Raw genomic sequence first — 20,885 nt, 5'->3', positions numbered from 1 at the left:
TCATGACCCTGAGATCAAGACCTGAGCTGAGATCAAGAGTCAGACACCTAGGGTCGCCTGGGTGGCTCAATTGGTTAAGCGTCCGACTTCGGCTCAGGTCATGATCTCACGGTTCATGGGTTCGTTGGGCTCTGTGCTGACAGCTCGGAGCCTGGAGCCTGCTTCCGATCCTGTGTCTCCCTCTCTCTCTCTCTCTCTCTGCCCCTCCCCCACTCACGCTCTGTCTCTCCCTCTCAAAAATAAATAAACGTTAAAAAAAAAGAGTTAGAAACTTAAACTTAACCAGCTGAGCCACCCAGGTGCTCCTGTGCTGGGCACTGAGGCTACAGAGGCCATGATTGTGTCTAGTCTCTGCCTTTGAACTTGATCTTTTTTTTTTTAATGACAGAAATTCCGGGGCGCCTGGGTGGCTCGGTCGGTTGAGCGTCTGACTTCGGCTCAGGTCGTGATCTCACAATTCATGAGTTCCAGGCTCACGTTGGGTTCTTTGCTGAAAGCTCGGAGCCTGGAGCCCCCGTTAGAGCCTGTGACTCCCTTTCTCTCTGCCCCTCCCCTGCTAACGCTCTGTCTGTGTCTCTCAAAAAATAAATAAACGTTAAAAATATTTTTTGAAATAAAAAATTAAAAAAAATTTTTTTAATGACAGAAATTCCTCTTTCCCTTTATTTACAGGGATGTAAAAGAAGTGCCCATCTTATCAGTGATAAAGAGAGCATAATAATTAAAAAAAAATTTTTTTTTAATTTTGAGAGAGAGAGAGACCACGAGCAGAGGACGAGCAGAGAGAGAGGAGAGAGCAAGAATCTGGGGCGGGAGCCAGTGGGGAGCCTGATGGGGGCTCGAAACCGCAAATCGTGAGATCATGACCTAAGCTGAAGTTGGACACTTAACCGACTAAGCCACCCAGGTGCCGCTAGAGCATAATAGTTTTTTTTTTTTTAATTTTTAAAAAATGTTTATTTATTTTTGAGAGAGACAGAGTGCGAGTGGGAGAGGGGCAGAGAGAGAGAGAGAGGGAGACACAGAATCCGAAGCAGGCTCCAGGCTCCGAGCTGTCAGCACAGAGCCCGATGCGGGGCTCAAACCCACGAACTACAAAATCATGACCTGAGCTGCAGTTGGACGCTTAACCGACTGAGCCATCCAGGCGCCCCTAGAGCATAATAATTTTAATGGAGAAATTTACAATGTTTGGAACTCGGGCGCTGGGAAGGGCTCATGTGAGTGATGCTGCCCCAAACCATGGACTCCTGAAGTGGTGTAATAGAATTAGGGCAGTACCAGGGAGGTTTTAGCTAGAATTTGAGAGCATTCCCCTTGAGCTGGATGCCTAACGGGACTCCTTTGAACTCAGTCTGTAAGCCCCTGGATTCTAGAATCTTCTTGGACCGGTAGCCCGTTCATTGGTCACACCAATCTAAACACCCGTTGAATTCTCTCTTGAGGGAAAAGAACAGAACAAAGAGAGAAACATCTAACTCTTCCAATAACCGCCCAGGGTGAGAGATTAAATGCTGTTTGCTAAGTCCGGTGGGCCGCGGAAAGGGAACCGAGAGACCAAATGAGTAAATATTGTCATGCTTCGCTCTACCCTTCCGTACAAAGTGCTTCGTCCGAACTGCTCGGCTCCCTCAGATTAAAATCTTCTCATTTTGGGAGCGCCTGGGTGGCGCAGTCGGTTGGGCGTCCGACTTCAGCCAGGTCACGATCTCGCGGTCCGGGAGTTCGAGCCCCGCGTCAGGCTCTGGGCTGATGGCTCGGAGCCTGGAGCCTGTTTCCCATTCTGTGTCTCCCTCTCTCTCTGCCCCTCGCCCGTTCATGCTCTGTCTCTCTCTGTCCCAAAAATAAATAAACGTTGAAAAAAAAATTAAAAAAAAAAATCTTCTCATTTTGGTCCTCATGTTGGCGATTTAGGGTGGTAAAAATTTTCACTTGTCTCCAAATGGCCAGGCTTAACACAGCTGCCTCACACCGGGTACGTGACGTCATCTTCCCCCCCTTTCCCTCCGTCTGTCTGTTTCTGAGAGTAACACAACTGTTTTGTGATGGGTTCCAACTCACTGGGGCCAGGTGCTTCTGGGTAGTTGGACTGACCGTATCGTGGAGAGGAGGGGACACCCTCTGCCACCAAAGTGCTCCCTGGTGACCAGATGCTAACATCAGCTGCCGGGTCGCAGGACCTGGAGCCCTCCTCGGTGGCAGGGTCTCCATGAGGCCAATGCTTTAGAGAGGGAAGGACTTGGAGCGGGGGGGGGGGGGGGGGGGGAGGAGTTCTGGAAGCAGCCAGAGCAGCAGATGTAAAGGGAAAAAGTGGGACACCCTCACTTTTAAGAAGCCTGTAATCCAGGTATCACAACATAAAAGGCTAAGTAAGGAACAGCAGGAGGCAGCGGACCAGGAGGCTTCGCAGCTGAGGTTTACTCCCCTGAAACTCTGTTCCGTCATCACTACAGGATTTCAAGGAGGGGGCAGCTCTCTAAACAGAAGCGATCAAGACAGGCTTTAGAGGAATGGTGGCATCTGAGCGGGACCTTTCAAAAATGATGTTCTTTCCTCTTTGTTCACAAAGTAAGATGTGGTCCTTGTAAACGACAACGGCATCGACCACCACCAAAAGCAAAAAAACCGGCATAGGAATATATAACATCGAAAAGACAAATGTCCTGTGATGTCTCGTCCCAGAGATAGCTGTAGTTAAAGTCGGTGTTTCTGATGTGTATACTTAACCATAATGCATAAGTGACGTTATTTTATGAAAATAAGCCCACCCTGTGCAACGACACCACACTGTACCGCTTGCAACGTGTAGGTTTTCACGAACAATATAAGCTTGCCGCCTGTTAGTGGCAGCGCACGTGTCCCTAGCAGGTTTTGTAACAGCTGTATGACGTGCCAGTGTGTGGTTCCTCCGTTCTTGTGCCATTCGTCGTTTGCTGGACATTTGAGAGGGCTTTCCATGCTCTTGCAGGGATAGTACTGTAGGAAGCATCTCTCGTGCTATCTTTTCTGTGTTGTTCTAGTAATGTTGCCGCAGATTATGGGGCACCTGGGTGGCTCGCTCAGTCAGTGGAGCGTCTGACTCTCGATTTCGGCTCAGGTCACGATCCCAGGGTCATGGGATCGAGCTCTGCATTGGGCTCTGCCCTAGACATAGAGCCTGCCTAAGATTCTCTCTTTCCCTCTGCCCCTCTCTCCCACTTGCTTTCTCTCTCTCTCTTTCTCTCTCTCACTCTCAGATAAAAAAAATAGAAGGGTGCCTGGGTGGCTCAGTCAGGTAAGCGTCCCGACTTCAGCTCAGGTCATGATCTCATGGTTCGTGAGTTTGAGACCTACATCAGCCCAGAGCCTGGAGCCTGCTTCAGATTCTGTGTCTCCCTGTCTGTCTCTGCCCCTCCCCGACTCAAGCTCTGTGTCTCTGTCTCTCGAAGATACATAAACATTAAAAAATATTTTTTAAAAATTACCTTCTGATCCACACGTGTGTGGGAGCAAACTGAATTTTGAAGATGAGTAAGGTTGAAGAGCAGTGTATTGAGGGCAGAGGTAGTAATAATCCCCGTGCCTATTCAGGGGTCAGTGAATAACTGACTGCGTCAGAAGGGAAGAAGAGCCTTGAATGCCAAGCTAAGGAATTTGGATTTTATTCTGCAAGTAGCGGAGGGCCTTTAAAGCAGGGGTCACCAGCCACCATGCAGTGGGACTCCATTTGTGACCTCTCCTGAGAGTCTAACTCCTCCAGGGGATGGTGAGGCCGGGCTTCTGGATGCCAACGGCTTGGTGATTCTCCAACTCCACCAGCCTGTTTCTCTCCCTCCGCCATCCCTTCCACGAGCAAGCGGGCTTCAGCCGTTTCAACAGCAATAATATTTTGTTAATGAACAGGAACTTTTAGAAGTGAAAAGGCATTAAACAGCAGTCCAGCCCTCAGCAACCCTGGCTACCACATTTTTAGACCAATAATCAGGAGCTCCCTTCCCTGGGAACAAATAGGTAATCTCTCTGGGATCTCATTTCTTCCAAACAAAAGAAAGCTAGGTCACCGAGTCTTGACCAAGTACCGTACCTCGTGCTGATTCTTAAAAGCACCTCTGTTCTTCTGGCCTGATTATGCGGAACTAACTACTGCACTGTTTGAAGCAAAGCCAATTTTACTAGGAAAACAGTAGTGCCCAACTCCAGCCTCGAGAAAAGATTTTCATTTTTTAATTTTTCAAAGGAAAAAAAAAATTTCAACTGCCGCAGCAGTTTGCACGAACGAGGTCCCCCAGAGCTCAGTGCTCAGAGGATCAAATCTTACCAATTGGATCAGGTAGTGAAAGGCCAGACCAAGTAGGTCAAACAAAATTGAGGCAAATGAATTCCCCAATAACAGTTCGGAACCAGAGATTCTAAGTCTCTGCCGGGAGTGGAGTTGCTGATTGTGGCATTGGATCACCGACTGAATAGAAAAAGTCCTTGGAGGGGCGCCTGGGTGGCGCAGTCGGTTAAGCGTCCGACTGCAGCCAGGTCACGATCTCGCGGTCCGGGAGTTCGAGCCCCGCGTCAGGCTCTGGGCTGATGGCTCAGAGCCTGGAGCCTGTTTCCGATTCTGTGTCTCCCTCTCTCTCTGCCCCTCCCCCGTTCATGCTCTGTCTCTCTCTGTCCCAAAAATAAATAAACGTTGGAAAAAAAAAAAAAAAAAAGAAAAAGTCCTTGGGGCTCGGATGCCTGGGTGGCTCAGTCGGATAAGCCTCTGACTCTTGATCTCAGCTCAGGTCTTGATCTCAGGGCCTTGGAGTTCAAGCCCCTCATTGGGCTCCAAGCTGGGCACGAAGCCTACTTTATAAAAGAAAAAGTCCTTGGGAAATGGCTCCATGCCCCAAAAGGAAGGACTCATCCAAGCAAAACATCCATAAAAGGAGAAACAATTAGGCTTGTTGTAGGGGGATCTATGCAAAAGATAACCTCTAGAGCCTACGGGTGGGAATTCAACCCCAAGGTAATAAGGGACCCTGGCTCCCAGTCGCCTCCCAAGTGATTACAGTCATTGTGCTGTGCTGTATGGCCACCAATTACTGTATCTTCAAATGAGTGGATGGAGAGATGGCAGGATGGGATGGGATGATATGACGTGAAAGGCACGACACTAAAATGACTAGGACAGGAGCGCCTGGGTGGCTCAAGTTGAGCCTCCGACTTCAGCTCAGGTCATGATCTCGCGGTTTGTAAGTTCGAGCCCCGCGTCGGACTCTGTGCTGACAGCTCAGAGCCTGGAGCCTGCTTCGGATTCTGTGTCTCCCCTCTCTCTCTGCCCCTTCTGCACTCTCTCTCTCTCTCTCTCTCTCTCTCTCAAAAATAAGATAAACATAAACAAACAAACAAAGAAAATGACTAGCATAGTCTCTGGTTCATAGTAAGCATTTAATAAATGTCCCCTCCCCCTGCTTGGGCTCCGGCATTGAGATCTACAGATGTGTTGCTGGGATGGTTCCTCAGTAGAAACCATGTGTCTTCGGAAAGCGGCTGCCGTGAATGGTGCTCTGGGAGTTTGCATATCGCGTTTTACCTGTTGGCATGACTGAATGGAGAAGAGAAACAGAGGAGGGTTGGTTCCAATCCCTCTAGTTCTCAAGATCACAGAATCCTCTGTGGGTACAGCAAGCTCCTTCAGAAACTACAGCCATTTTTTTTTTATTGCTGAGACTTTTTAAAAACTATGTTGTTATTTCTTCTGCTGTTATTTCATCTGAATCCAGAGTGACGCGTGTCTCTGATACTTCACCTCTAGGAAACCTTAGCAGTTACACTTACCGTCTGTCGTGCTAACTTCGAGCTGTCTGTGGCACCGGAGTCCGAGAGGGTGCCCAAGTCAGTTTGGGGCATTCTGTCACTGTCCGACGTCCTTACCAGGCGTATTTTAGAAGAATAACTTTAAAGACTTTAAAAGAAGAAAGAAGGAGCCAAAAGTGAATAGATGCAACCGAGCTTTTCAATTCTGTCCCATGGAGGGACCCCTGGGTGGCTCAGTCGGTTATGCATCCGACTTCAGCTCAGGTCATGATCTCACGGTTTGTGAGTTCGAGCCCCGCATCTGGCTCTGTGTTGACAGCTCAGAGCCTGGAGCCTGCTTCGGATTCTGTGTCTCCTTCTCTGTCTCTGCCCTTCCCCTGCTCACGGTCTGTCTCTCTCTCTCTCTCTCTCAAAAAAAAAAAAGAATAAATGTTAAAAATTTAAAAAAAATTCTGTCCCATGGAGAACCTGTTTAAGAAAACAGGCATTAAATCCACAACTTGCTCAGGACTTGGACCAGCTACATCAGCCTCTGCTGTTTTTAGTTTTATTAAATTAAAGCATCAGAATTTCTTAGCCCTTAGAGCAGAGCTGCCAAATCAGGTCAGAATCACCTTGGCACCTTTAAAAAAAAAAAAAAAAAAAAAGCAGATATCTGGACCCTGCCCTAGACTTACCAAACGAGACGCAGTAAGACAGGACCCAAGGATCTACATAAAATTACACCGGGTTTGGGGAAATAGCCTCAGAGCAGACCTTCCCAACTTTTGCCTGCCGTGATACATGTGGAAAGTAGTTTTTTGACTGGCATATCAGGGAGGACCTCCCGGTGAGAGCTGACCAGCCTCGCGGGGTCAGATGGCCTAGTGTGCTTAGCCGGTAGCCAAGAGAAAGAGTATCTTTCCACATCTATGATCTATTCAAGGTAAGGCAGCTCTGCCTAAGAGAGCTCCATTTTCTGTATTCGAGCTTTTGGGTTTTTTTATTATTTATTTTCTGTGTTCAAGTTTTTATGCCAACTTATTATTATTTAATTTTGTGGAGGGAGAAGGTAATAGCAACCTAAGCCTGGAAAACTGCCTATTTCCCTACTAAGGGGAGGGGTCAGTGCCTTTGAATATCACTCCATCTGTTGAGAATCTGATACCATCTGGGGAGTCACATCAGCGTTGTCCTTGCCAGCCAATGGTGTTAATTATAATATACATTTGTGCAGGTTCCCTCCTAAATGGTTTCTGAGCTGGGGGCTGGCTTCAGATTGACCCTCATCTAAGTTAATTTCCTCTCTCCAAGACTCATCCGTGTCCAGCAGGTCCTCTGGCCCAGTCTCGTCCCGGCCTTTTCCCAGTTGGCTCTCCAAGAATCTGTGGCTACAAGGCTAATGACGGAGGTCATATTTTTCCCCTTGAGAGACAAGACGTGACCCTGTGATTCTCTCCTCCACTTCTTCTCTTTATTCAGACTCCAAGTACAACTGTTCAGCTTCTGCTCCAAAAATATCCAGGAAAGAATAGGTGTTATTAAGTTGCCTGTCTCCGTCTTAAGGGGCCCAGAGAAAGACCTACAATTACCAGCTCATTAATTTGGGCCTTAGAAGTTTCAGCAGATTTCTCACAGAAGTGCTAGACCCAGACCTAGAGGGCCAAGAACTAACTTTTGAGAAAAATAAAAGTCATGGCTAAGTTGTTTTTATTCAGTTATATCACTTAAGCCTGACAATCCAATAGAATAGATACTGCCTCCATTTTATAAATAAGGAAACCGAAGCTCAGAGAATCTTAAATAACTTGCTGGAAGTTTCCAAAACCTCGATTTAGACCCCGAATTGTCCAGGCTTAAAGACTCAGCTTCCCCCACACCAAGCTGGTTCCTTCAGTTAAAGCTGGAGGTACAACTGTTGTCTGTCTTTGAAGAACACTCAATTGGTTTCCTCTCTAAATGTACCTCATTAACCCCGAGTCTCACCGATCACATGAATGGAGGATTTGGGAGAAAGACAGGGTAAGAGAAAGGGCCTTTTTAACTCCCCTTAGGTTTATTGATCTGCTAGCACTCCATTTTACATCTTTGGGGGAAATTTTCCTCTTTGTGAATATTCTAGAAAATAGTGGATTGGACAAAACAAACCTAGACTGGAAAAAATAAAAACTGGCCTTCCTATAACTAGGTAATGCAGGGACTCATTAAAGAAAAAAAAAGATATCCCAGCCCCTAAAGAGATCTCTCCAGACCCCAGTTTGGAAAACATTCCTTTTCTCACCCTATCATCCCCACAACAGTCTTGAAGATTTTGGTTTTTTGTTTTCTTTAATGTTTATTAATTTTTGAGAGAGAGAGAGACAGAGTGCAGAGTGTGAACAGGGGAGGGGCAGAAAGGGAGACACAGAGTCTGAAACAGCTCCAGGCTCTGAGCTGTCAGCACAGAACCCAAGGCGGGGCTCAAACTCGAAAGCCATGAGATCATGACTTGAGCCAAAGTTGGACACTTAACTGACTTGAGCCACCCAGGCACCCCAACAGTCTTGAAGTTAAATAACCTGCCCAGGTTTACGCGGGTAGTCGTTGCTAGAACAGAAATTCGAACCCAGGCGTGTCTCGTTCCAAAGCCTTTTCTGTTGCCTCCTTAGTTCGGTTCCACAGAACCTTGCGCCCCTCAGGGGTGCTTCTGGGCCCAGTAAATAATGCAACGCATTGTGTCAAACAATAAAGGTTGAAATAGCCCTAGGACTCCACTTGTCACTTTCACCTGCCTTATAAATGTATTGGGATTCCCAATAGTATTCTATTTGGAAAAATGAAATGGGTCCTAAAGTTAAAATATGTCTGAAATCTCCTCCAGGTTTAAAAATGGAAATCCTGTATTGCCTTCAAATTACAGATTGATTGGCTGAGTGAACATCTCTATCCTGGTTTCTCTTCAAGTTGGAGGTCCAGGTTTCCCAAAATAATACAGTACATGAAAGGCAAGCTCGATTTAGGGACAGTTAATCCAGTGCTGATTGCTGTTGCCATGTTGCAACTCATCAAGAATATTTGTTAGTCTATTACAAGCTTTTGATTTATCAAGGTATCTAAGGGCCAAATTTGTATGTCCTCGGTATGGATCAAGGCTCCTCATGCGTCATAGCCTGTGTCCAAACAGCACTGCTAAAAGCGGAGTGAGCAGGGACAGTCCACAGCAAGCAATCCCAGTTCAAAGGCTGCAAACCGAGCCAAGTCTGAACCACCCTCCTTTTTGAGCGGAGCTTGCCTCATGGGCTCTTAGGAGAGCTGGTGCCTGGCCTCACTGTCACACACAGTAAGACGGGGGTTCTTTGCAATGTGCCCTTGAGTGACCGTACTGGTTTTGATCAGGTGATCTTAAAAATATAAAATCATATGTGTTAGTGCTGAGGAACAGGTTAGTGTTATATAACAGGATTTTAGGGAGCCGTCTCTGGTTGCTCTAGAAATGGGAGCCAGGCCCAAAGCTGGGGACAAAGGGGTTATGACTCCACATTCCACGGGCAGGTGCTAATCACCGAGGCCAGGCTCTCCCCAGGGCTGGGACTGAGGTGGCCCAGCTGGCCCTCTCATCATGGCCGGGCCATCCGTCTTCCCACCCCACTCCCCTGCCCCCCTGCCCCGCTTCTAGTCTGTATTTGGAGAGGGGAGAGGAGAGTTCATCGGGGGTACACTTCTTGCCTAACCCCAAAGCCTTGTGAAGGGAGTGTTCGGAGGGCATTAATTACAGAAATTGGGACATCTGCAAAAAAGCTGACTCTTTGCCAAGCTGCAAACCTCCAGGTCCAGCCGTAGCCCTGCCACCCTATGGGACAGGGGCGAGACCGAAAAGTGGCCCCAGAAGTTTGTAGGGGAACATAGACATTGATGCCTACTGCCCATCTGGAGATTTCTGAAGGAGGGGGCTTTTGGAAGGAGCCCATGGTGGGAGCTGGGGTGGAAATGTGGGCGAGTCCGTCTGGGAATAGGATGCAGACATTCCCTTGGTCCTCATGCAAAATGAAGATTATCGTGTACTGTTTTAGAGATTTGTCCGGAGAATTCTGGTATATTTGCCCCGAGACCAACTGTTGCTCCAGTTCTGCCACACTGACCTGGTGTCCAACAATTCAGTTCGGTTCTGACATTACCTGGAGTTGGCGTCAGACCCCACAAGTTCAAGGGCTCGGTCCCCCAAGGCCGCTCCCACTGTAGACGCCCCTCACAAGTCCGGGACCACCCATACAAGTCAGGGCTTCCCACAGCCTCCTCCTCTGGTTGAAAAATTTGCTAGGAAGGCTCGCAGAACTCGGGAAAACACTTTACTTATGTTTACTAGTTTATTACAAAGGGTATACAGCTCCGGAACAACCAAATGGAAAAGAGGCACAGGCCGAGGTATGGGTGGGGGGAGGTGCAGAGTTTCCCTGCACTCTCTGGGCATGCCACACCCCCCAGCGCATCCCTGTGTCCACAGGGAGCTCTCCAGATCTTGTCAAGAGTTTTTCTAGTTCAATCTCCAGCCCCCCTTTCTCCCTCCCCAAAGGTCAGTGGGTGGGGCTGAGGGTTTCCACCCTCAGCACTGGAGCTTTCTGTAACCAGCTCCATTCTGAGGCCATCTGGGGACCTCACCCTAAGTCACCTCAAAATAGGTCTCTTATTATATAAAGATGAAAAGGAAAAGTGTATCTATAAAGTGCTTGACCCTGGCTGCGGTGCACAGGAAGCATCTAATAAACATTAGCTAGCGTGGTTATTTTTCCTTCCAGCCTCTCTTTCTTATCACCTCTGAGGATTTTCTTTGGACTTAATCTTCTCCCTCGGTCCTAACAGGCATCAACAGTGGTTACCCTTCCAGCTGGAGACCACCGACTATTAAATTATTTTGTGGTTTGTGCTCATATTTTCCATTCTCCTGCTCCCTCCTCCAGTAGAGAAGTTTTGAGTTTTTCTGGCACTGAATTATAACTGAGAAGGGCTCAGAACACACACCAGAACGCCTCCCCACCACATCCCCCCTTTTCTCTGCCTTTCTGCATGTCAGTAGCACTTTATAAGTCAAGCTCCTTTAAGAGAGTCACTTTGCAGAGGAATAGCACAAATCACTCAGCGTTTGTGGTATACTCGAGTGCCAAGAGCAAATGCTTTAAAAATAGCACTTTAGGTATTAACTGCTAACAAAGCAAGAATTGGCTGCTTGTGGCTACAATTTGCATTTAGGGTTGTTGTTTGGTTTTTTTTTTTTTTTTAAGCCGATGCACAGCAGTTGACCTTTTAAGTAAAGTTTTAGGTCACTTCTCAAACGCACTCTGAAAGCTCCTTAGTTTTGTTTTGCTTATTTCAACAGCTTTATTGAGAAAGAGTTCACATACCATACAATGACCCATTTCAAGTGGCGAATTTGATGGATTTCAGTGTATTCACAGATATGGGCAGCCATCATCACAATCAAATTTAGGACATGTTCATCACCTCAAAAAGAAACCCTGCATGCTTTAACTATCACCCCCCCCACCCACCCACACACCCAGCTTTTTTACCCCCGATCCCACCCCAGCCCTAGGAAACCCCTAATCTTTTTGTCTCTGTAGATTTCCCTGTTCGAGATATTTCATCTGAATGGGATCCTTTAATATGTGGTCTGTTGTGACTAGCTGCTTTGAAAGCTCCTTAATTTTTTATGTGCATTCCTTTTAGGATTCAAGTTCAAGGAATCTGAGTCCAAATTCAGAGCTGAATTTTACCTGGCTGAAATGCCATTCATTGATGGGGAATGAGGATATATTCATCACTTTGGAGTCTCCAAGCCTCCAAGAATGCAGGAAAAAAAAGTCTGATAAGTGTTGTTAGTTCGTCCCTATTTTAGGACTGAGCGTTGTAGTTACATAATGTAACAATTCCTACCCAGTTACTGCTTAGCCCTATTTCATTTAACATTTATCAAAAACTTCTCATTTCAATTAACAGGGCAAGCCCCCGTTGGATTTTAGTCCTTTGTGGTTCACATTGAAAGCATAATTAATCATGGAGACTTTAAATCTCGGTGAATGTAGACTGATAATATTGCCTCTGAGATGCTAGCTGAGCCCCAGCCAGGCCAGGATCTCCTGGGGGCGTCTCCTTGCACCTCCCGGATGTGAGACTGATTCTAACAAACAAAGAGACACAGTCTCGAAAGGACTGCACTCATGAAGAGGCCCTCGGCTTCGCCTTTGTTCTGCTTTGTCCAAGTGCAAGATGGATGAAGCCTGGAGGAGCAACTGACTCCAGGGAGAGGAAGCCTTCTAAAGAAGATGTGCCTGCATGGAAGGGGTGGCCAATGTGGAGGCCAAGGGCAGGCTGTTCCAAATGTGCCAATTTGGCATTTGGTTATTTTAAATAAAAGTTACTTAAGAGATTGGCTGTGCAGGAAGGACACTCCAGGACACCTGGCTGAGTCCGTGGGTAGAGCATGCAACGCTTGATCTCAGGGTTGTGAGTTCAAGCCTTGCACTGGGTGTGGAGATTACTTGAAAAAAAAATAAAATCTTTAAAAAAAAAAAAAGGAGGACACTCAGACCCTTCTCTGTCCCCCGAATGCAGGAAATCAATCTCCCTTGTGAAAGGTAGCCTCATCAGGAAGTAGAGAGACCTCCTTATCACCAGAGGTGGGAAATTCAGGGTGCAGAAGGCTGTGTAAACAACCCTTGTTACGTTTTTGTGTATTTACTACCCCAGCCCAAATTCTGTTTAGAATACCTTCCTAACTGAAGCTCCCAAAGTTTTCTCTGTCCTGTCAGTCCCTCAGAGATTTATTCTCTGTGTGTAAAATTTATGAAAACAGGGGCGCCTGGGTGGCTCAGTTAAGTGTCTGACTTCGGCTTAGGTCATGGTTTTGCGGTCCGTGAGTTCAAGCCCTGCATTGGGCTCTGTGATGACCGTTCCGAGCCTGGAGCCTGCTTCAGATTCTGTGTCTCCCTTTCTCTGCCCCTCCGCTGCTCACACTGTCTCTCTTTCTCAAAAATAAATAAACATTGGGGGGAAAAAAAATATATATATATATCTATCTATATCTTGGTAATTTCTTCAGGCCTCAATTTCCTTATTGGCCCTCTGTGCGCACATAATAACACTTTGGGTTTTTTCCTCCTGTTAATCTGTCTCATGTAAATTGAATTCTTAGTCCAACTGGAAGACCTTGAAAGGCAGAGGAAGAATTTTTCCTTCCCTTCACCAATTTGGTCCGTCTGGCTTGGGAGATTACCTCCCTCCACACAGATGGGCTGTAACTCACTACGAGGGCCCGATCTGCCATGTGCCAAGCCTGGGGAGTACCAGCAGACTCCGGAGCCAGAGCTCTCATCGGAGATGAATTTAGAAGCCCCCAGCCAGAGGAGCTTGCAGCCTGACATGATCCCAGCCCGCCAGCCAGCTGCTGGGCTCCAGGAGCCGTACATCAAGCAGCCTGGAGGCAAGAGCACTGCTTCCCCGGCAGCCCGTGGATCCACCCGCAGCCAGGGCTCGAGGTTCATTGTTCCGTGACCCACTGAGTGGGCATGCTACGCGAGAGCTAGTTACAGGGGACCCTGTAAGATTTGCCTTGTGAAAATTATGACCCACTGGTGCGGGCTGGGTTGTGTCCCCCAGAAGAGAGATGTTGAAGCCCTTAACCCCCTGGCACCTGAGAATGTGAGCTTATTTGGAAATAGCATCCTTTTTTATTTTTTTATGTTTTTTTTATTTTGGGGAGAGAAAGAGAGAGCACCCAAGTGGGGGAGGGGCAGAGAGAGGGGAACAGAAGACCCAAAGCAGGTTCTGCACTGATAGCACAGAGCCTGACTCGGGGCTCAAACCCACCAACCATGAGATCATGGCCTGAGCCAGAGTCAGACACTTAACTGACTGAGCCACCCAGGCGCCCCGGAAATAGCATCTTTACAGAAGGAATCAAGTTAAAATGAGGTTGAGTGGACCCTAATCCCATGTGATTGATGTCCTCATTTAAAAGAAGCCAAAGTTCGTGTCTCCCTCTCTCTCTGCCCCTCCCCCGTTCATGCTCTGTCTCTCTCTGTCCCAAAAATAAATAAACGTTGAAAAAAAATTTTTTTTAAATAAAAAAAGCCAAAGTGGGAAAGTGTGGAATTCATAATATTGGAGATGAAGGTGGAGCTTTTACAAACTTCATTTGAAAATAAAGAAACCTAGAAATGAGAGTTGAAAACCTAAAAATAATCCAAGTCTTATAAAGAATGAGTGAATCCTATCAGAGTTTTTTTGAGTCAGGACCAAAATAGTACAGAAGCTATAGAAACACAAACCAGAAATTTAAAAAATTTAAAAGGTTAGAAGAAAGGTCAACTGATGTGTGAATGGGGCGATTTAGTCATTTATGTTCACAAACTCAAGTGAGAAAATGAAACTGAAGATGATTTCAAGTGGAATGGATATTAGGGGGTGCATGGGCAAGGGTGGGGGACGGGGAGAACATGACCAAGGAGAAAGGCTTGCAGTGACCAGAATATTTCAGATAAGACCCGGTGGTTTGATTTTTTTTTTCCATCCTCACTTAAAGGCATTCAGCTGGACGTTCATTTCTGATCTTGAGGGGTTTAAAAAAATTTTTTTTAATGTTTATTTATTTTTGAAGGAGAGAGAGACAGAATGTGAGGGGCCGGGGGGAGGGGGGGGGAGAGGCAGCGAGAGAGGGAGACACAGAATCCGAAGCAGGATCCAGGCCCTGAGCTGTCAGCACAGAGCCTGATGCCGGGCTCGACCCCACAAACCGCGAGATCATGACCTGCGCCGAAATCGGACGCTCAGCCGACTGAGCCACCCAGGCGCCCCAGATCTCGAGTTTTGATTAAAGGAGTCCTCTGGTAAATCCTCTCTCTTACCTCCCTCCCTCTCTTTGAAAGTGAATCCCTAATTATAGGCCACGTATAAGATTTACTAGATGAAATCAGCAGCTGTAGATATGACACCAGACTTGCAAAAACATCAACCCACTGTTGCCAGAAAAAGCCCAATTGTTAATTGCTTCTTTGGCATCTGGCTATAACAAAAACACCCTTTGCTGTTTAACATTAAAAGTAAATGTAGTGGAAAGAACATTTGGCCTAGAATTAGGGGAGCTGGGATTCTAGTCTCCTCCTTGTGACCTAGTGCTTCTGTGGCGTGATCCGGAGCCACACATAGATCTTGGCATCTGCATGGTTTTCGCTGTGCAGACATTACTTTTCCAGTCTTCTTCAGAGCTGATGGTTGCTGTGAGGGCCTGTGATTCTTCAGTGTTTGGGAAAATGTGATCTACCAGCGATCCCTGCTTAACGTTGCAGAGTCTCGCTTGATTTCTTGAGTAGCCTATGCCTAGAATGTATATGAAGATTCGGGAACAGGTACCATTTCAAAGTCAAGTAGTTGCCAGCCCAAGAGGCGAGCTAAGGCTAGTCCATGAACCAAGGCGGGGCGCCGCCAGATGGCTCCGGGACCTTCATCTTCAGGCCTCTCTCGGACTCCCTGCACAAGATCCGAGATGCGTGAAGGCAGTCAGGCCACAGCCATGGCTTTTACCCCATTCCCCTACCTCCTGTGCCTGGCCCCTCGCTCTGTTTGCGGGGTCCTTTGTCTCCCACACGTCTGCGTTGCTGAGAGAGTTGCCTTCCCGCCTTCTGCCGCTTGCTGGCTCCGTAATTGTGGTTTGATTACCCACTTGCAAACTCAAGAAGGGCGACGTTCTCTCGGGTTCTCAGGGGTTTGCCTATGTGTATTCTGGTCGGCCAAAGCATGGAGGCCATGTCTTCTAAGCCTCAAGCTAGCTGCTGTCCAGGGGCACCTGGGTGGCTCAGTCGGTTAAGCGTCCGACTTCAGCTCAGGTCATCATCTCACGGTTCGCGGGTTTGAGCCCCACGTCGGGCCCTGTGCTGACGGCTCAGAGCCTGGAGCCTGCTTCGGATTCTGTGTCTCCCTCTCTCTCTGCCCCTCCCCACCTCGTGCTCTCTGTCTCTCAAAAATAAATAAACGTAAAAAAATTTTTTTTAAAAAGGATAGTTACTGTCCATGTGCTGATAATTATACTCCTCATTTGCCTTTTGTTGGAAAGTTAGTAGGCGGGTGGCAAAAGAAACCAAGCCTCCCTGTTTAACTCCAGCTCCTGTCTGTTAACTCACATTGACTACGTGGCAGCTGTAAATTTTTTGATGAGGCTTAGCTGGGCAGATCTTCTGTTCCTCACGATGTATGTTTGGACTGAAATATCCAATTTGACCTGTTCCCTCGCATGCCTGCTGGCTTCTTAGCTGGAATGGGTGGGCACTTCTCCGCAAGGCTATCTTGGGCTTCCCCCAACATGGTGGGCTCGGAGTAATCAGACCCGACTCTGTACGTTGTGTCAGGCGTCCGGTTACCAGCTTCCTTGAGAGGCCTGAACTGACACAGTTTCTCTTCTGCCATTTGCAATTGGTCAGAGCATGACCTAGGCCAACCTAGATTCAAAGTGAGGGGAGATAGCCTCCATCTCTTGGTGGGAGGAACAGCATACTGGCACAGAGAGGGAAGGAGCTGCTGGAGGCCATCTTTGGAGATTATCCACCAGAGACTCCCTGGTGATACCTCTTGATTTATTGGTTTTCTCTTTTTATTCTCGATGGCGTTGTAGACTGTAGGAACATGGGGTAGGCAGGAATTAGTCCCGTGACCTTAAACCATCAAATCTCCTACCAGCAATTCCAGGGTACTTTGGAAAAGCATCAGTGGCTCTGCCCTTGACTGCAGGATTGGGCATGTTACTCAAACGCACCTGAGACTGCCTTCGGAGTACCGTAATAGCTAACGTCAGTTGAACACTTGCCGTGAACCAGACCCTAGGCCTGTGCCTTTTTCCTGAATCGTGTTATTATTAAATTAACATAATCTTGCCAGGCCTGTATGTATATCTCAGTAGTCGTTTCTGGGCTGGTTCGGGTGATAAAAACACAGCATGACAATATTGGTATCAAAGATTCGAAAATGCTACCCATGCTCCAATCTCCAGCTATTCCTTTCACAGAACACTTATTCCTATGGGATACTTACCGTGCCTTCTCTTTTCCTTCTCTCTTTCAGAATCTCTTTTGTCAGTTGAGTATTCCATTAATTATATATTTGTCCCGCTCTGGTCCCTGCTACCTCCAGGCCCAATGTCTTCCTGCAACCGATGCCAATGAGGGACCCGGGGGAAGGTCAAGGAATGGAAATCAGCCAAGTAGAGCGGATTCCACCATGGTTGGAGGGAAGTGCTCTGTGACCACACACAGCCCACACCTTCCAGGGCGTGCGAATGTGCACACGCACACACACACACACACACACACACACACACACACACAGCTGCTGCTGCCCTCCCACACCCCTCAGGGCAAAGAAACCAGGTCAAGGGAGAGCATAATGTAATATCTGGTTCTCTACTGTGCCCACATTGTGCATTCAGTAAATGCTTAGGATAATGACTGTTATAATATTACTTTATGCAGGACTTTCAGGAATCTCAGAATTAGTACATACCCTGAAAAATCCGACTAAGGTAGCACGTGGCATTTTCATACTGCATTTGTGTGTTTTTCACAGCTTTGTCGATACATAATTTACATAACGTTCACCCATTTAAGGGGTACAGTTAAATGGCTTTTAGCATATTTATAGAGTTGTCAGCCGTCACCTTAAACCTGATTTTAGAGCATTTTCATCAGCCCCAAGAGAAACTCTGTTTCCATAGCAGCTCACCCCAGCTCAGGCCACTACTCTGCTCTCTTTCTCTGTAGATTTGTCTACTCTGGATATTTCAGATAAATGGAATTATACAAGGTGGCCTTTGATGACTGGCTTCTTCCGCTTATTGTAATGTTTTCTGAAGTTCATCCGTGCTAGAGCATGGATCAGTACCTCATTCCTTCTAATGGCTGGATAATCTTCCATTGTATGGATGGACCACATTTTGTGTATCCATTCATCAGATGATGGACGCTTGGGTTGTTTCTATGTTTTGCCTATTAGGAATTTGAACATTCATGTGCAAGGTTTTGCATGGACGTAGGTTTCAATTCTGTTGGGTAGGTATCTTGGAGTGGAATGGCAGAGCCAAATTCACTCCGTATTAACCTTTCGAGGGACTACCCAGTTGTTTTTCAAAGTGGCCACACTATTTTATATTCCCATCCTCAATGTGTGAGGGTTCTAATTTTTTCACATGCTTGCCGGCAGTTGTAATGATGCACATAGCATTTTTAACCTGTCTTTCACTTTAAGATTTACCCAAATGTAGCTGAGATGGTGATGCCCAGCCATGTGTGTGTGTGGTGGGTCCAAACAATTCAGGCATTCATTCAACAAACATTTATTCAGCATGTGTTGTGTACCAGCATCATGGGCATTCAGCATCCACTGGGCTCAAGATGACTGTGGTCTTGTGGAAATGGACAAGCACACCAATGATGAGAGTCCTTCCCACCTGCCAGCTTCATGGCAGAAGAGGCTTTGGAAGCATAAAGGAGGAGTGTTCATTCTGAACCACATAGGACAGTGTTCTGGGAGGAGGGGACCCTCCAGCTGAGTCTTAAAGAAGGAAAAGAAGAGTGAGGCAAAGTGGAGGAGTTGGCTGGGGAGAAAAAATTTCAGGAAGAAGAACTGACACTTGCCTAGAAGGTTCTGCAGCCCTGGAGCATGGGGATGCAGGAGCTTCGTAAGGCTGAAGGGAAAGGTGTGGCTTTGGAACAGTGGTCCAGAAGAGCTGCTAGAAAGGTAGGCAAGATCATAAAGGGCCTTGTATTTCATGCCAGGCATTTTAATGATATCCTGAAGTCATGGTGCTGTAAATGGATTCTGAGGAAGTCAGCAGTGGGATTAAGTCTTCGTTTGGGAGGTCACTCTGGCAGCAGCATGGGGAATGTCGGCTAGAGGCAGAGGCCACAGGAGCAGGGAGGCTGTGGGCTCTGCCTGGACGTCGCTGAGGGCCTGGCATCAGCCTCGTGTGGGAGTTGGTCTCGGGGGTGTGCTGTGTTTTCTGGGGGAGCCACAGTTCTGGGAGTGGCCACCGCAGCCAAAGTCTTGTCCGCAGGAGGCACGCCAGTAAAGAAAGGCAGGGGCAGCCTGCCAGCCCCTCAGAGCCAAGCCAGACGTCCCTGCCAGAGCCCCAGCCAGACCCCAGGGATAACGCTCTCTTTAGTTGTAAGCATCCTGCTTGCACCTGCTGGACCTACCCCTGAGGCACAGTCCGGGCTGAGTTAAAAGGGCTGGGCAGTCCGAGGTAATCCAATTCCGTGGCTCAGACTACCTCCCGTCCTGCACAGGGTCCCCAGGTCTCTCTTGGACGGGGGGTGGGGGGAGCCCCATTCTGCTTTATCTTGTGGCCTCTACGTTGTGTTTGGGGGGCTCATTTCCTCCAAATTCCTACCTCCCCCTGAGCGGGGGCAGGGTTGTGGTAGAGGGAAGCCCCGAAACAGAGCTGGACAGGTAATCCCCAGAGCAAAGTCTTCTGTATGTTAACGAAAATTCTCTCCTACGTGAATTTTTAAACATTTTTTTAATCATACACGTTGTACGCCTTAAGCCGACACAGTGTTATCTGGTACTAACTCTAAGCTGGGAAAATAAATAAAAATATTTTTAGGTGTATATATGCATTTTCTCTTACTTTATTAATTCACACATTTCTTGTGAGGTACCTCTGAAAAATAATCCTCTGATGAGATAAATCGGAAGCTGATTTCCAAATGGCAATCATTGAGGAAATATTAAATGGTTAAACATTACAACAGTTTTTTTAATCTTTCTTATTTATTTGTTGCTTTGTTTTTAAATATTTTATATATTTTGGGGGCACCTGGGTGGCTCATTAGGTTAAGTGTTCGACTTTGGCTCAGGTCACGATCTCACGGTCCGTGAGTTCAAGCCCCACGTTGGGCTCTGTGCTGACAGCTCGGAACCTGGAGCCTGCTTCAGATTCTGTGTCTCCCTCTCTCTCTGCCTTTCCCTGTTTGCACTCTGTCTCTCTCTCTCTCTCTCAAAGATAAATAAACATTAAAAAAATTTTTTTAAGCTGTTGTGAATTTCAAGTACAGTCTTTTGACGGAAAAATGCACCCATTTCGCCTAGAAATTGAATTGTCGGGTCATAGGTAGGCGCATATGCTTAGCTCTTAGATATTTATACACATTGTTGAGCAATTGTCCAAATTTACACACCCAGTAATGGGTTGTGCCTAAAAAAAATTTTTTTTGTAAACTTTATTGAACCTAAGGTCAGAGAAAATACAATGCAGTGGCACAAATCTGGCTTTTTTTTTTAAATGTTTATTTATTTCTGAGAGAGGGAGACAGAGCACAAGCAGGGGAGGGACAGAGAGGGAAACACAGAATCTGAAGCAGGCTCCAGGCTCTGAGCTGTCAACACAGAGACCGACACAGGGCTCAAACCCACAAATCGTGAGATCACGACCTGAGCCAAAGTCTGTTGCTTAACTGACTGGGCCCCCCAGGCGTCCCAGCACAAATCTGGCTTAAAATCACGTTTTTGAGGAGTACCTGGCTACCTAAGTTGGTGGAATGTGCAACTCTTGATCTCAGGTTTGTGAATTTGAGCGTAGAGATTACATAAAAATAAAATCTTTTAAATGTGAATAAATAAATAAATCCCGTTTTTGACATGTGAATAGGTGAGCTATCATTTAACTATTTACTTACACCGTAAGCCCCTCTTTTGATTGAGATGTATATAATTCCCCCTTTTAATTAAGTGTACAATTCAGAGGGTTTTAGTGTATTCACAAAAGCTATGCAACTCCCACCATTACCTGGTTCCAGAACATTTTCATCACCCCAACAGGAACCGTTTTATCCATTAGTAGTGACTCCAACACCTGGCAACCACTCATCTTGCTGGTCTCTATGGTCTTACCTATTCTGGAAATTTCCTATATAAATGATAATTAAGCTTTAAAGTTATCATTTCTTTGATGTATCTTTTTCAGGATCCTAAACACTTCAAGTCTGAGAAGACAGGACGTGGCCAATTAAGGGAAGGCTGGAGAGATAGTCATCAACCCATCATGTGTTCCTACAAGCTGGTGACCGTGAAGTTTGAGGTCTGGGGACTTCAGACCAGAGTGGAACAATTTGTACACAAGG

At 46.8% G+C, this 20,885-nt stretch overlaps 1 protein-coding gene across 7 annotated transcripts in view; it reads left to right on the top strand.

The window, feature by feature from the left end:
- The window catches only part of PITPNC1 (phosphatidylinositol transfer protein cytoplasmic 1), a 274,075-nt gene that overhangs the window by 229,725 nt on the left and 23,465 nt on the right, over nucleotides 1-20,885 (top strand). For all 7 annotated transcript variants that reach the window (XM_043585056.1, XM_043585059.1, XM_043585058.1 and 4 more), the window contains one exon: nucleotides 20,729-20,884. In XM_043585056.1, coding sequence (XP_043440991.1) covers nucleotides 20,729-20,884 — 156 coding nt within the window. The remainder of the gene's footprint in view (nucleotides 1-20,728; nucleotide 20,885) is intronic.

This window comes from Prionailurus bengalensis, chromosome E1, assembly GCF_016509475.1.
Source record: "Prionailurus bengalensis isolate Pbe53 chromosome E1, Fcat_Pben_1.1_paternal_pri, whole genome shotgun sequence".
Lineage (NCBI taxonomy): Eukaryota > Metazoa > Chordata > Mammalia > Carnivora > Felidae > Prionailurus > Prionailurus bengalensis.
The sequence above is the reverse complement of the archived record's forward strand: the minus strand, read 5'-3'. Positions and strand labels throughout refer to the sequence as shown.